The 14,306-nt window shown below is 41.2% G+C and overlaps 1 protein-coding gene across 1 annotated transcript in view; it reads left to right on the forward strand.

Moving 5' to 3' along the window:
* Positions 1–486: 486 nt before the first annotated feature.
* The window catches only part of LOC306950323 (netrin-4-like), a gene marked incomplete at both ends in the record, with an annotated part of 42,926 nt that continues 29,106 nt past the window's right edge, over positions 487–14,306 (forward strand). The window contains 2 exons of the mRNA XM_079540554.1: positions 487–553; positions 6,378–6,919. Coding sequence (XP_079396680.1) covers positions 487–553; positions 6,378–6,919 — 609 coding nt within the window. The remainder of the gene's footprint in view (positions 554–6,377; positions 6,920–14,306) is intronic.

The raw sequence follows: 14,306 nt of genomic DNA on the forward strand, positions 1-14,306 counted from the left end.
ACCCCGACTGACAGCGGGAGGGGTGAGGAGTAGGGGAGGCTCCGGCAAAGCCAGGAGCAGAAATGAAAGTTTCGAAATAGCATTCAAAGAGCCGCAAAAGCCCGGAGCGATCGGAGCTTTTCCTGCGCAGCATCAGCTCCCCATGGTGCATCCCCGGCGCTGCAGCGGGGATGTGAGCGGCCCCGGCCCGCTGCGTGGAGCGGGTGGAAGCACCGAAACTCCCCGTTATTTATTTATTTATTGGAAGCGATGTACGGGTGACACCCAGAAGGCATCTGAGCCCTGAGGGGGAAAAAAAAAGAAGAAGAAAAGCCTCCAGATCCAAAAGGAAAACAAGAAGAATGAGACAGCAGCCTTGACCCCTACACTGAGGGGACGGTGAGCAGAAGGAAAGAAAGACAACACAGGAAAGCCATGCAAGCACCAAACCTGTAGATTACTGCAGCTATTTTTGCTTCACTGAGGACAGATATTTTACTGACAGTCATGCAGCATAAAGGCATCATGCTGATTGTGTTCTTGGAATGTTTTATTTCTGGCCATGGAGAAGCAGGTAAGTCAAATAAATCAATATTGCCATTCGTGAAACAATTTATCCTAAGCTGGGCAAGCAGAAAGGGAATAGAAATCAAATCTGTGAAGCATAGTAATTCTTTTTTATGTCAAAATCATTATTTAGATTGAATTTTGCAAGAAATCTGGGCTAGTGAATGTATACAAATGTTTCTTACTACCTGCAATATACTGCTGTATAGCTCAGCCTCATCCCATAGACTTTCAATAGGAAGTACTGTTTCATATATTCTCAAAATAATTTTAAGAAATTTTTTTTTTTTTTTTTTTTTTTTGTGATGGGAGAAAAATTGAAGAGGTGGATGGATTGAGATATGCTGGATATTTGTTTTGAGGAAAAAACACTGCTTTCCTAGGCAGGACAAGAATAAAATGACAAGATCTTTGGACAGCACCACTGAAGGAATCTGAATCTTTATCTGTAACTTCATTTTGCATCATTAAAAGTCAGAGACACTGAATTACCATTAATCCAAGACAACCCATTCATTCAGGGTACTCCCTGTTTTGATAGTTAACATGCAGTGGATAGGATTAAATGAGCATCAGAGAAAAAAAAATGAACTAGGACGGAAAGAGAAGCAAGTTGTGTGTGTATATGTGGGTGTACAAATGAGCACATATAGGAATGCTATAGCAGTACTGGCATTTACACAAGGTTCTACGAATAACTGGATTATGGTGGAGACTAATTCCTTAAGGGAAAGAAAGCAAAGCATTGGATTGTTTTCTTCTTCCTATGATTTATCACATCCTTACAGTTAAAAGGAAAGAACTGTGCAGGTCAGATGAGAAAAAATATAAGCAAGCATTGATAAAACAATATGACCTTGGTGACATCCCAGCGGGATAGTGGTTTGGGAACTCTGTAAGGCAAAGAATCTTGGCGGTTTAAATTCCACCTGTGCACTCAGAGTATTGGGACAGGTACAACACTCCTCGTGGTGATTTTAAAGTGACTGAAGTGTTCAGATATCGTGCAGGTTCCTGAAAGCCAAAGGCACACCAGGTGACTTCAGCTCAGGCTATGGCATAGTTAGAACCTTTTTGATGACACTGACATCAGGTTTCCATAAGTGCAAGAGTTATTTTTGTAAAAACTGAAAACAGCTCATAAATTTATAATCCTGCCAAATCCTCCTGTGACTCACTTGGGAAAAAGTTCAGCTATCACAACATTGCAGGGAATGATCGGAGGGAGGATGTGGTACCTCTGTGCGCTTATGACTTACCCTGGGCATTCATCAGTTTCCCAGGCTGGGACTTTCCCTATAAGATACATATGCTGACACATAGCACAGAAGGGTTACAGAGACATCTTGTAAACTTGCTGATGCTGTTGTAGAAAGCAGCTTGTTATAAACCAAGCTGAACTTGCTCTGCATCCAAGTCACAAAGTAAAATTGAGTCTCTGAGGAAATGCAGCCCACAGCTGACTGCTTGGAAAGTGAGTTTAAGGGGAGTGGATGCATTCTGCATGGAGCTACACACTCTCAGAATAATGGTGTAAGGACACAGATTAATGGCAAAATAATTGGATATCAAAGGTGATGACACTAAGGATTCACAATCACTTTAAATAAATATACACTGTGTGGTCAAAAGGTTGCACAAACCACCAGCTCACAAAAGCACAAGGGCTACCTGTTGGTTTTCAATTCTTTTCTTGATTCTATTTGTTGTTGGTTGGGTTTTTTTGTTTGTTTGTTTTGGTTTTTGTTTTTGTTTTTTTTAAGAAGCATGCTAAAAGTCCTGAGTCAACCTTCAGTCTTAACAGGTCTTCCCAGAGGCATCGTCAGCATTGCTAAGATTAAGGTTGTCTCTGACAGTATTTAGCCCATCCGTGTGAAACAAATGCAGCCTTTCCCGAGCAGACAGGTGTACAGAAGTATGTCTTTGATGTATTTCATTGCTCTACGCAGTCAGTTCCCTTTTCAGCACTGTAGTTGGTCCGTCCTGGCCAGAAGTGAAACACATTGCTGGGCAGTTGTGTGAGGAGTGCATGGAGTACAGTATTTATGGGCAGAGCCATATCTGCCTTCTGTGTGCAGAGAAGGCAGGCACAGTTGTCAAGATTGGATCCTGAGATGTTTAAGTACAATGGAAAGGGATAGTTAGGCTGGAGGAGTCACATAGGCTTGATGCAGGTGGAGGGCTTTACTGACCTCACATGAACTCTGTAGCAATCTGGAAACTCCTGCATGGCAACTTGCCTAACTCACTGCTGGCCTCAGATGAACCAAAGGGTTTTAACAATTCTCTTGTCACCAGCATTGAGAACTGAGCTTAGACTAATAAAATCTTGAGCAACTCATGTCCCTAGGCTGGTTAGCTTTGAAATACCTTTTAAAAGTTTTTCTTATTAAGAAGCTAACCAGATGCAGAACAAGTGAAATCTAGGTTGGACATGGATGCTGAAAATGCTGCTCCATCAACAGCTTCGCAGAAGATGCCACATTCTGTTCAGTTCTGTGAAAGTTGCTCTCCTGTCTCACTGTAAGTGACTTGAACACACACACAACTCTGACTTCTGCATATGGAAAAGGAATAAAAATCCCACTTCAAATGACTCAGAAAATATTAGGCACCTTTCCAGCCCTGTCATCAGGTTTTGACTCAGATGCCATATGACCTTTCTCCTGTTGGATATCCAACAGAGGGTAAAAAAAACCCAACTATCTAAAAAACAACTGAACATGTTTTTAATCAACATCCATAAGGTTAAAAGGATCCAAAGTAAGAGACCTGTTTGAAATGATGCCCCCGTCACAGCGCTAGTGTGAGCTTCCTTGAAATGAATGGCTCCTTATTCATCAGATAACACCATTCTTACAACACATGCCTGGTACCTCTGGCCTGCCACTCTGCCATAGAGCTCTAAAAGAGTAGAAAGGGACAAACTGATGATATCATTCATGGAGCCAAGCTGCCCAACACGGAGGAAAAGGTAATCAACTTCAATAACATGCAGCACCCACACACAAACTGTTAAGTGTTTAAGAATTACTCAGTGAGCCCTCTTGGGGTAAGTTGCTCATTTTGCCTGGCTGCTGCTTCTTTTCTGCAGCAGCCCCCTTCTCTGTCCAAATTCCAAAATTTCATGTTGTTTCCACAGAATCAGCGAGGGATGGAAAGGCTGCAATATCCTTGTAGCCAAGCAATGTACTGCCAATTGATTTCTTTAAATGCAAAGCTTTTAATCGACTACAGATTTTGCTGTCCAACATCTCTCCTTCTCTCATCTCCCTTCTGCCAATTTGCATGATACTCTTCTCTCATTTTTCTAATGACATAGCAGTTTGAACAGGAACTGTTTATGGATGTGGCTGCATTAACGGGCAGTGCAGATAAGCCTTCTTGTGACTGTTGTTCAGAAATACAACCACATTCTTCCTTCTTTTCCAGACTCAGCTGAAAAAATACAAGACTGATAGTCCATTTATGAGAAATAGAAAAAGTAGCCATTCCTTTTTTGCTTTGTCACATTGCTGTCTGCAAAGCTTCCCTAATGCAACTTCTTATAGTTACAACTCCAGCATACCATTTACTCTGTGAAAGCATCAGTAGTGTGATGCATCAGCAAAGATGGACTTCCTTTTAATTATAGTGATCTATAACCCAATAATGTTTGTAACATGAGTCCACTCTTGGTCAAAACTAAGCAACCTAGACCTCTTGTCCAGACTGTTCCAGAGCTAATGCTTGTTCAAAACACAGCTGTAAGACTGGTCCCACTAAAATTCTCTGGAGGCAAAGACGATACCTTATCATTGCACTGAACTGAATCGCTCACTATCCAATTTCCTTTAAACACAGAAATTGCTTTGTTTTTCTTATTCCCAGTAATTTTTACCAGAGCTTGGACATGAACAAGTCAGACTAGATTAGGTGGGTTTCTAAGTGCCACTTGCAAAGACTTTCTTGAGACATGCAATTGCAGGTCATTATATTTTTGCTGACCTGCAAGATGGATTTACCTTTATTTTAGGAACTCTGCATGACTCAGTGACATTTACTTTTCAGAGCAGAAGGATTTGGAGTGTTGATTGTTCTGCAAAAAGAAGAAAGCTCTAAATATACTTTGTGGGAAACCTAAGGCCTTTCTTGTGTAACGAAATACTCAGAGAAATTGCAAGCTACCTTACAAATAACAATCTGAATCTCTACTAGCCTCAGATAGAATAAGTAGTTTACAGTCAGAAAGAAAATACACTGAAATGGTCACCATCAGCCAGGATGATGTCAGGACATGGTGGAGGACCTCTAGTAGTTCTAAGAACCAACTGCTCAGTTGAAGATGAGGAGCAAAGAACAGGACTGATAGAATCAACATTATCTCTTTTCTTACAAGCTGACTTCTGAAAGCCCTTTCCCACGAAAATTCATCTCTGTGCTGGCAGTGGTGTTAGTCTGAAGAGGTCCTTTTAAGTACTGGAAGGCTGCAGTCCTTAATACATGAGATGGTTTCCAGAATAATGTTCATCCCTTACTCTTCTTGCCTGTGCAGAACTGCCACTGAGGAACTGAGAACAGAAGCAATTCAGAAACAACACCGTGCAGGCTGGATGCATTTTGTCACCTTAGACAATTTTCTGGGAAAGAATAAGATCTGCTTCACCCAAATACATTCACAATTTGAGTAATTTTTGTAAGACTGAATTAAAAAGTATTTTCTTTGGCCTAACCAGACTTGAAATTCTATTTTGCTTTAGGAAAAACCAAGTATAAATTGAGTAAGGATTTTAAAATTTCAGCTAGAATCTTGAACTAGTAGCTGACTTTTGAACTGCTCCTACATTAGCCCATGTTTATGGTCATTCTATGTTTCACTGGAAGGGTCATTTCCTGTAGGACATACACTGAGTCACCTGATTTGCAACCTCTTGAATTAGATTTATGACCTTGCAAGGTCAGACTTTAACTCATTCTAGGCAGCTAAGTTGCAGGGAGAACACCATGTCATTACAGATGCAGTTTTCTCCAGTTTGGTAATAACGTTTTAGGGCTGACCTGCAAATCTGGTGTCACAAAACACAAATATCCAAACAGCATCTCTGCCCTTTCATAATTTAGAAATAAGTAAATGCATACATTGGAAATACCAAAACTTTTCTTGCCAGTATTTGCCAATTTGGCAAATAGAATACATTCACCTATCTCCGTGTCAAGGTGTTTAAACAAAAGAGAGACTTTATTTTCAACTCTGCCAAGCATTTGCAGCTTCACCTGATCTCAGTAGGAGTGTGAGAAATTCAGCACCTCTCAAAATTAGGTCAGTAAGACATAACTATAGAGAGAAATGCTTTCTTCACATGTTTGCCTGCATAGTGTCTGTAATTTTTCTGGGGAGGAATCATCTCTTTTTTAATGTATCTATAATGCAGAGTACAATTCAGTTTTCTTTTCTGATTACAGTGAAAATAAATGCTTTGCATAGAGTCAGTCCTCAGATAAGGAGCTGTACTAGAGTGAGAGTAAGAAAACAAAAGACAGTCTATTAAGTTACATGTTTAACTAATGCAACTGCGTTTTCAACAGCTATCCAGGACTTCCAAGTGCTTGTGGGTAAAGGCTATTCCCTAAATACCTCCATTTCCAAGTCAGGCACCTAAAAACAAGGCCTAGATGTTTGGAGAAACTCCCCCCAAATTTCATGTGATAGGATGAAGTAGCTCTCCTGAGAAGTCCTCTTGGATGTCCATCCCCACACAAGGACTCCAAACCTTTGCACAGTCACCTGTTTTACACCTTGAGAGCTGTTTGAGAAATTCTGCTTAGTGCTGTTTCTTTTGTCTGTCTCTCAGATCCCGTGAGGCTACGAGCCTTCCGCTGCAGTGGCCGTTCCTGCAACCCTCCGGTGGGAAACCTCGCCACAGGGAGGACACCCAGCACTCTTACCACGTGCGGGCAGAACAGCACAGAGCTATACTGCTCCTACCCAGACCAAAGCATCCTCCATCCAGCCTCCCATGGCTGTGGGCAGCCTCGCTGCACCAAGTGCAATGCCAACCAGCCTGATAACTCCCACCTCCCTGCTGACATGACCGATGATTTCTTTGCAAACCCAATGTCCTGGTGGCAGTCTGCCCAAGGGGTGCACAGGGAAGAAATTAGGCTGGACTTTGAAACAGAGTTCTACCTGACACACGTCATTGCTGTGTTCAAGTCACCTCGCCCAGCTGCGATGGTGTTGGAAAGGTCCCAGGACTATGGGCAGACGTGGAGGCCCTACAAATATTTCTCTGTCAACTGTACTGCGACTTTTGGGCTCCAGGATGACCTCACTGAGGAAGGCTCCATGTGCACTTCCAGATATTCAGATGCAGTACCCTGTACCAGAGGAGAGGTAAGCAACAACTGGGGTTTGGACAAAGCTTAATGTCAAGCAGCTCAAGACTGGTGAAAGTTGGAAAGCATGTGCTCAGAGATACCATGCATGTAAGCTGAGAAAGGTGGGCCCTCCTCAAAAGCTTCATGTTAAGGAAATAAAGGGAAAGAAAAAGAAACAGTATCAGTGAAAATACTTAAATTTCTTTTATGAGTGTTGCAGAGGATATGATTAACATTGCCTACTTTTACAATGCAGCTGACAATAACTGAAGGAAAATTCTACATTAGTAGAACCTAATTTTCTGTTTATCACTTTTAGGGTGGCATGAACAGCACTCTCTAAGCTTTTATCTTCTTTTTTTTTTTTAATGTTTTTTTTCCCATACAAAAGGCCATACAAAATACGTATTTCTCCATACATTTAATGCAACCATTCCGGCTAGGGGTATCATCTCACATTGTACCTAGCCATAAACCCCAGAAATAAGACAGGAAGTGGGATTGAGTAGCCAGGCTTCACTACTGAACTGGAGGAAAGGGTCCTCCCTTGGTATGAATGTTCTAATTAAATAAGCAGAGGGCTTTCCTCTAAAATAAGTGTACAATTGTTCTGAAAAATTCCCAAGAAAAACATTACTGATGTTATCAGTGTAATGCTATAACGCAATGAAAAGCACAACAGTAATAGAAGGGTAGCAAAGTCCTAGGCTGCAGCAAGCGAGAAAAAGCCCAAATGCAGTAGTCATAGACACAGAAACAACGGGAAAAAATAATAATAATAATAATCTGCTTACCCTTGGGAGAGCCTCAAGTAGACAAGGACATCCAGCAAGATACCCTTGCCTCCATGACCAACTCTTAAATGAGGTCTGGGAAGGGCTGGATCCCATTTCCACCCTTCCAGTCTCTCAGAGGTATTGCATAGCATTGCATGCACCTGAGCTCCCCTGTGTTGGCCCTGCCTTCCCACTAGGTGCTCAATCTCTTCTTCAGGCCCTGACTTAGCATTTCTTCTACATTCAGATACTTAGTTTAATTACAACCCTTTTAATTCATTAACCTCAAAGCAATTTAGATGGGAAGGAAGGTAACTAAGATTGGTATCTTTTTTTAGAGGAGATAGAAAAGCACACTTAGAGATTAGAGACATTCCTATAACCTCACCAGAATCCTTTCGCTTCCTTCTCTCTTCCTTAGAGAAGTCACAGTCCTTTTGGTTTTCATGTCTTGAATTGATCGCACAGGTTTGGCATTAAATAGCACACTGCAAATTAAGCTCAGGTGTGACGCAAGCAATTCCAATAGTCTTCAGAAGAAAAATTAGTGTACTTATTGAGACAGAAAAAACAACAGTAAGGAGACACTGAGTTAATACTTGTGCAGCAAAGCTGGAAAACATCTCTGTGTATTAGAAATCTGGAGCAAATCATATAACTACTGTCTTGTTCCCAGAGTAGTAATTCTGCTAGTCAGTTATTAGAACGCATTTAAGTCAAATACATCCACATGTCTCCTGTTGAGAGATTACAGTTTGCCACGTCAGTGTAGAATCCACGCAGCTATTAGGATTTTTTACTCTTTTGTGCCTTCAAAATGAAAATCTGGAAGTATTTTCAGGATCTATTTAAAGATTTTCAGCACACATTAAGGGTCCTGCTGTCATTTCACAGATGGTGAAAGACTAGCACAGAAAGGTGAAGTGGTTTGTGGTGGAACGAGCCAATTCTGGTGGAAGAAAGAGTAGAATCCAGTGTTTGAGACAAATGGTTTGGCCTTAAACAAAAAACAACTCTTCCTTCTCTATATAGTATCTCCTTGTTGCCCTACACTATGTTGGTTTTCGTGCTTGCTTAACCTTGGGGAATATCATTAAGACCATGCGTTGCTGCTAAAACAAATCTGAGAGTTGGTCGGCAGAAAATTAAATAATAAAACATTCATTCAACACAAGCCTTTGTGATTACAGGTGTCAAAACGATTCTTTCAACTCAGGCAGCAACCACACTGAAATGAATATGTGCACACTTAATCAATCTGTGCTGTAGTGGTAGATGTTAGAAAACAATAGTAAGGTAAGAATGTTCATAAATGTACAGGCCATACCCCTGCAGCGTTCCCAAACGCTTTAATGAATTGTTACTGGAATTGAATACCTGCAGAGGTCACTTCCTCCATGGGATGGAGAGTTGGAGTTTCAAAGCAGCACACAGACATCTGGACAGCAACTTAACAGAGGGCAAGACAAATACTGTTTCACAGCGAACAAATCCGAATGGATTCTAAGGCTCTGGATAGACTTTACAGAGTCCTCTTAACCAATCCATGAAATACTGCTATGAGAAAGGTGTAAGAGGACTAGACTTTTCAGATAACCAGTATAATGCAGCAAGTTCTTTTGTGAATGAAAATACAAGAAGCCAGCGTCTAGTTATTTAAAATTATACCTGATCAGATTTGCCTGAGTGACACTGCTACTCCTACTACAAGTCTCAAGGGAGCTTTGCCTATGAATCTCAGAACCCCAATTTTGCATCTTATTTTGAAGATCTCACAGATATCACCAGCACATCCCCTCAAGCACTGACTCTCAACTGAGGTGGACTGAAGCTGAATCCCCACAAGTACTTTATGCGGTGTTCTCTGCTTCTTTCTACTGTTGCTCTGACCTATCCAGCTACTGATGTTGGATGAGCCTTGGAGAACTGAGGAGCTCACATCACAAGCTGACACTCCTGAAGTGATCAAAATTGTTTCCAACTGAAATGCTAATTAATGCCCTGAGATAAATGTCAGTTTTCTCTGTTGAGGAAGTCAAAGTCATTTCTACTGCCTAACAGTCAGGTTTTTCTTGGCCACTGTTCTAGTCACTTTCAAAAGAGATGCAAATTCCTTTTTAACAGGGCGTGAAAGGAATCAGCAAAGGGGGTAGCTTACTAACACTGAAGTTCAAAACCTATAGGAAACATATCACAGAAAAGACTTCTGGCCAGTTGGCTTCCAGAACCGAGAATGTAGAAGCAGAGAAGGTGGTAGAGTTGCAGTAACTTACATGCATCTATAAATTGAGATGTGTGTCCCTGAATCAGCACTTCAGGATCTTTCAGGATCACTGAGAGAGGCTGGGGGCATAACAGGAAACTTGGCAGAAGAGAAACTTTGAGGAGGTTAGAATGGAAGCAAAATACATTGAGGTGGGTGATGTTTCAATGTCACAAAAAGCCAGAGTGCATCATTAAATTAAGCTGCATTGCCTTCTCTTGTAAATTATCCTTTTATCTTTCACCTTTTGTCAGGGTCATACATCTCTATCTCACATGAGCCATAGCTGAGACAGATGGTATCATGCTTTGGGGAACAAACGCTGTAGAAGTGCAAGGGGATGACTTTGTAATGTCCCTTCTGCAGTTTTCACTTACTTTAACATTTATTATATTCCTTGCTCCTGCACTTTTGCAGCTAGAATCTCAGGTCTTGTGTCTCCCCATTTTAATTCTTCTGGCGAAGTAAAACCTTGGAGTCATAGCAATTTATTCTCTATCAGTTGCCTACAAAACATGTACTTCCTCTGGTCCATCTCTTCCAATAAAATCTCCATTAGCTGAACTCACAGGATATCTATTTGAGTATTTGTTTCTCAGCCACAGTGAAACCCACACTATTAGCTCACTGGTTATGGTGGTCTTACAAACATCCTGCTGTGCTTCCAGAGATCCAGTTTTCAAACTCAGTTTTGACCAACTATTCCTTCCTCATTCACTGTTGCCATTAGATATTAATAAGGACCCTCTACTTCTCTAGGTTGTTCATCATTGTCCATTAGTCATATTTGCACACACCCTCAACAATGTTATGTGTTTCATAGATCATTTTTATACAGGTAAGATAATCACCCAAAGTCATATAATGCTGAAATCTAAAAGTGAATAGTGGGCCTGACACCCATTCATTTAAACTTCACCAGTTCAGCTTAGCAGCCCTGCCATTAACTAGGAGAAGTAATACACATGTAGCTTCCTTAATCATTTGTAATACTATATACAGTATGTTTTGAATTGCAGCAAGGAAAGAAACAAACTACAAAGCATGTTCCAATCTCTGCAAGCATTTTTTTCATTGGACTTCATCTGCAAGCCACTTGAGCATAATACATTGGTGTCTTGCCACTCTTCTCTAGAAGTCCTTGTTTTTACTGAGTATGCCAAAAACCTGCATCTCCACAGGCCTTTCAGTTCAAATACAATTTTTCATCTTTGTCTCCAAATTGTAGCTGAGTCAGGGCCAGCTCACACTGACAGCTGGCTCCAACCATCATGTAAAGGGTTCAAATCACACCTTGACAGGTCAAGTTAATTAGGGGTACAGCAGTCAAACTGGTTTTAAAAATCAAGGCCTTTTGTCTGTCCCATTTGCTTATCATAACCCAATAAGCATGGTACGGAGTCTTTATTTCCAAGAAAGCGGTGTGTAGAGGTAGTACAGTGGAGCCTCCAGTTTCTCTGACTAACAGATGAGGTTGAAGCCTAAAACAAACCTTCAGGTCAGCTAAAACAAATCAAAACTCTGGCCCAAACAAAAGGAGAAATGATCACAACATTGTATGAGTCGTTAGTGTGACTTACAGTTCAAACAGCAGCTGGGGGAAATAGGGACCAAAATGTTTCAACCTGCATCCTGACAGCATGTGCAGTCAAGGATCTGAGAAATTAAGAGCACATTTTTAATAAACTAAAATATCAGGAAATGAAAACAAATGTTCTCTTCCATTGGCGATGATGCATGCATGAAAGGAAGACATTAGCATGCAAAGCTGGGTATAACATTGACACTGACCTGCTTTTAACCAGAAAATCCAAAAGAAGTCACTTCTACTATTGGGTCTGGCTAGTGGAGGGTAGTTTTAAATCAAAGGCTGATCCATTTATGTCTGTGTGACAGATGACACCAATGAAGTGTGATATAATAAACCCATTACTGGAATTCACTGGGGGGCTGGAAGAATTGTGTATGGCTGAATTAGGTAACTGGTTTCTATGGCAACATGTTAAATGTGCCTTTTGCAGAAGACCTGTTCATTCTCCATTTTGTAGCCTGTGGTGACCTCTTTAAGGACAGAAGTCCCCAGCAGTGTCTTTTATCAAAAATGAGTGGACATGCTTTGTAGTTAAAAGACTTTAGTCACTCTTCTAAACACGCTCTGTGACTGTCAGATGAAGACATGGTGTGATGGGATGCAGTTCTATCTGATTCAAAAGCCACCAAGCTGTTAGAAGCCACAGCCAACCCTATGAAAGGTCTTTGCCTCTGTATGGACACTGTAGATCTCTGCTGCCTTTTTCCATTCACAGAGTCTTTCTGAAAACAATTACTGTAGAGGGGAACCACCTGCACAGAGACACCAAATGAGGCCAGCGCTCTAAGTGGAATGTATGTGATCCTGTTCCAACCACCTACAATTTTTGCTGTCTTTTCTCAGGCTTTTCCTTTACTATATTCATGCCAAACCTTTTGATAAACAAAGAAGGATCCCCCTCCCCTCCCACACATACCTCATTAAGTGGCAACATCAATAATTCAAGAGGTCACCACTAAGGCTTCAGTGACTTCTTGAAGTCTGATCTCATACAGCAGTGGGTCACTAAAAGGAAAGGTGCTCAGTGCCTCATAAGATTGAATTCCTGGTAGCTGAGATATCAGGATAGGGTCCTGCATGGCAGTGAATTGTCTGTCATCAGGGCTGTCCGCTAAGAGTTGCATGATGTTTTTCTGACTTTCAGCCGGAAAAGATTCCAGGAGGGATTAGTCAGTCCTGAAAGTAAGTGCCCGGTTGTTATGACTAGGGCAGTCTGTTCAGCATTTCGTTTAACTTGAACTGTAGAGGAGATAAAAAGCAGAGACAAGTTGAGAGGAAGCAGTTAACACCAGCAGTGTAAACAAACAGATAGCACTGCCAGGCCCTGCTTCCCTGGAGGAAGAATTAAGGGGCTCAAATAGTTGTGTCTGAAGGGAATTTGAACTGACGTGAGACCAGTCCAGGATTCCCATCCGTGCAAGTGAATTCAGGAGGGCACCAAGTGTCCTGCCCTGACCTGGTTTTAATGAGCCATTGCAGAGACATTCGGCACCTTACAAACCAGCCAGGAGGGCACAACAGTATTCTGTGCATTACTTCTACATTTCCTGACATAATAGGCAGCAGATATCAAACCATTTTTTCTTCTCACCCTGTTTTATAGAAGCTCAGTGAAGTTGTAGCCATGACTTTTTTAAAGTCTCAACTGTGAAAAAAAATGCTTGTCTACATCTACAGATCATAGAAATCCATTGTAACTTTTGAACTCCTGGCTAAGGAGCGCTTACTGTTAGCTCTGTTGTTATTCACGTACCACTGTCATGGTGAGACTACACCCTTTACTAGGTCCTTTCATGTGTAAGGTTTCAGCCAAGGCCTAAAGAGGCAGGTGGCTCTACTGAGGAGAAATGGATGCTCTCCCATGAGGATGCTGATTGGTTGACATTGCTTGACACTGGTAGTAACTTGGTGTTGAACTTTCCATGACAGAAGAATGAAATGAGATTTTTGTTCTCAATCGAGGTCTCAATCTAGTAGAGCTGTCTGCATCACAGAACTCCTCATCCCTCTTTGCCATTTCAGAGCAAAAATCTTTTCTCATAATGAAAAAGGACACTGCGTTGTATGTGAGTAAGGAAGTGTTCTCAGATCCTCGTGGAATGTCGTGTCAAGCAGAGATAATGTTGTCCATTCCCTGTACACACTGTGAACTGAAGTTTGTTGTGTCCAGCAGACTAGATTTTGCACTCTGACTACATTTTCTGGCTCGATGAAAGACACTGTTTCTCCCTACAAAACTTGCCATAGACGTAGGGCAATGTATATGTAGATAGCCTGAAGCTACAGGAAACCATCGGTTTGTGGAAAAGAAAAATGTCTGCACGTGTCTTCAGCTTTGTCTGTCACTAACCTTGATTGTGCAGTCTTTCCCATCATCGTATTGGCAGCAATGCCTAAATATTAATATTAATTAATATTAATGCCACACTGGCTGCATTACTGGAATAACCTCACAGCAAATGTAAATTAGAGGGAGATTGGCTTTTTCTGTTTTGGAAAAGACAGAATGAATTCAAGACACCACTGTACTGAAAGTAGCCAGGTTTACCTATATCAGATACCTTTTAAAAATCACATGCATCATTATTTCTTTAAGAAAGAAATAATATATTCTGTACTGGTTACTAAGTCTTATTCTACAGAAGGACAGAAGAGGCAGATGTGGAATAGGAAGCTCTATCCCATGAATCACTGGAATGAGCTTTCTGACAGCTAAGAGAATACCTAGGCTTTCTTTGTGCTTCAGACTATACCAAAACAGGAAAAAAAGACT

This window comes from Tetrao urogallus (genome assembly GCF_951394365.1).
Source record: "Tetrao urogallus genome assembly, chromosome: 10".
NCBI lineage: Eukaryota > Metazoa > Chordata > Aves > Galliformes > Phasianidae > Tetrao > Tetrao urogallus.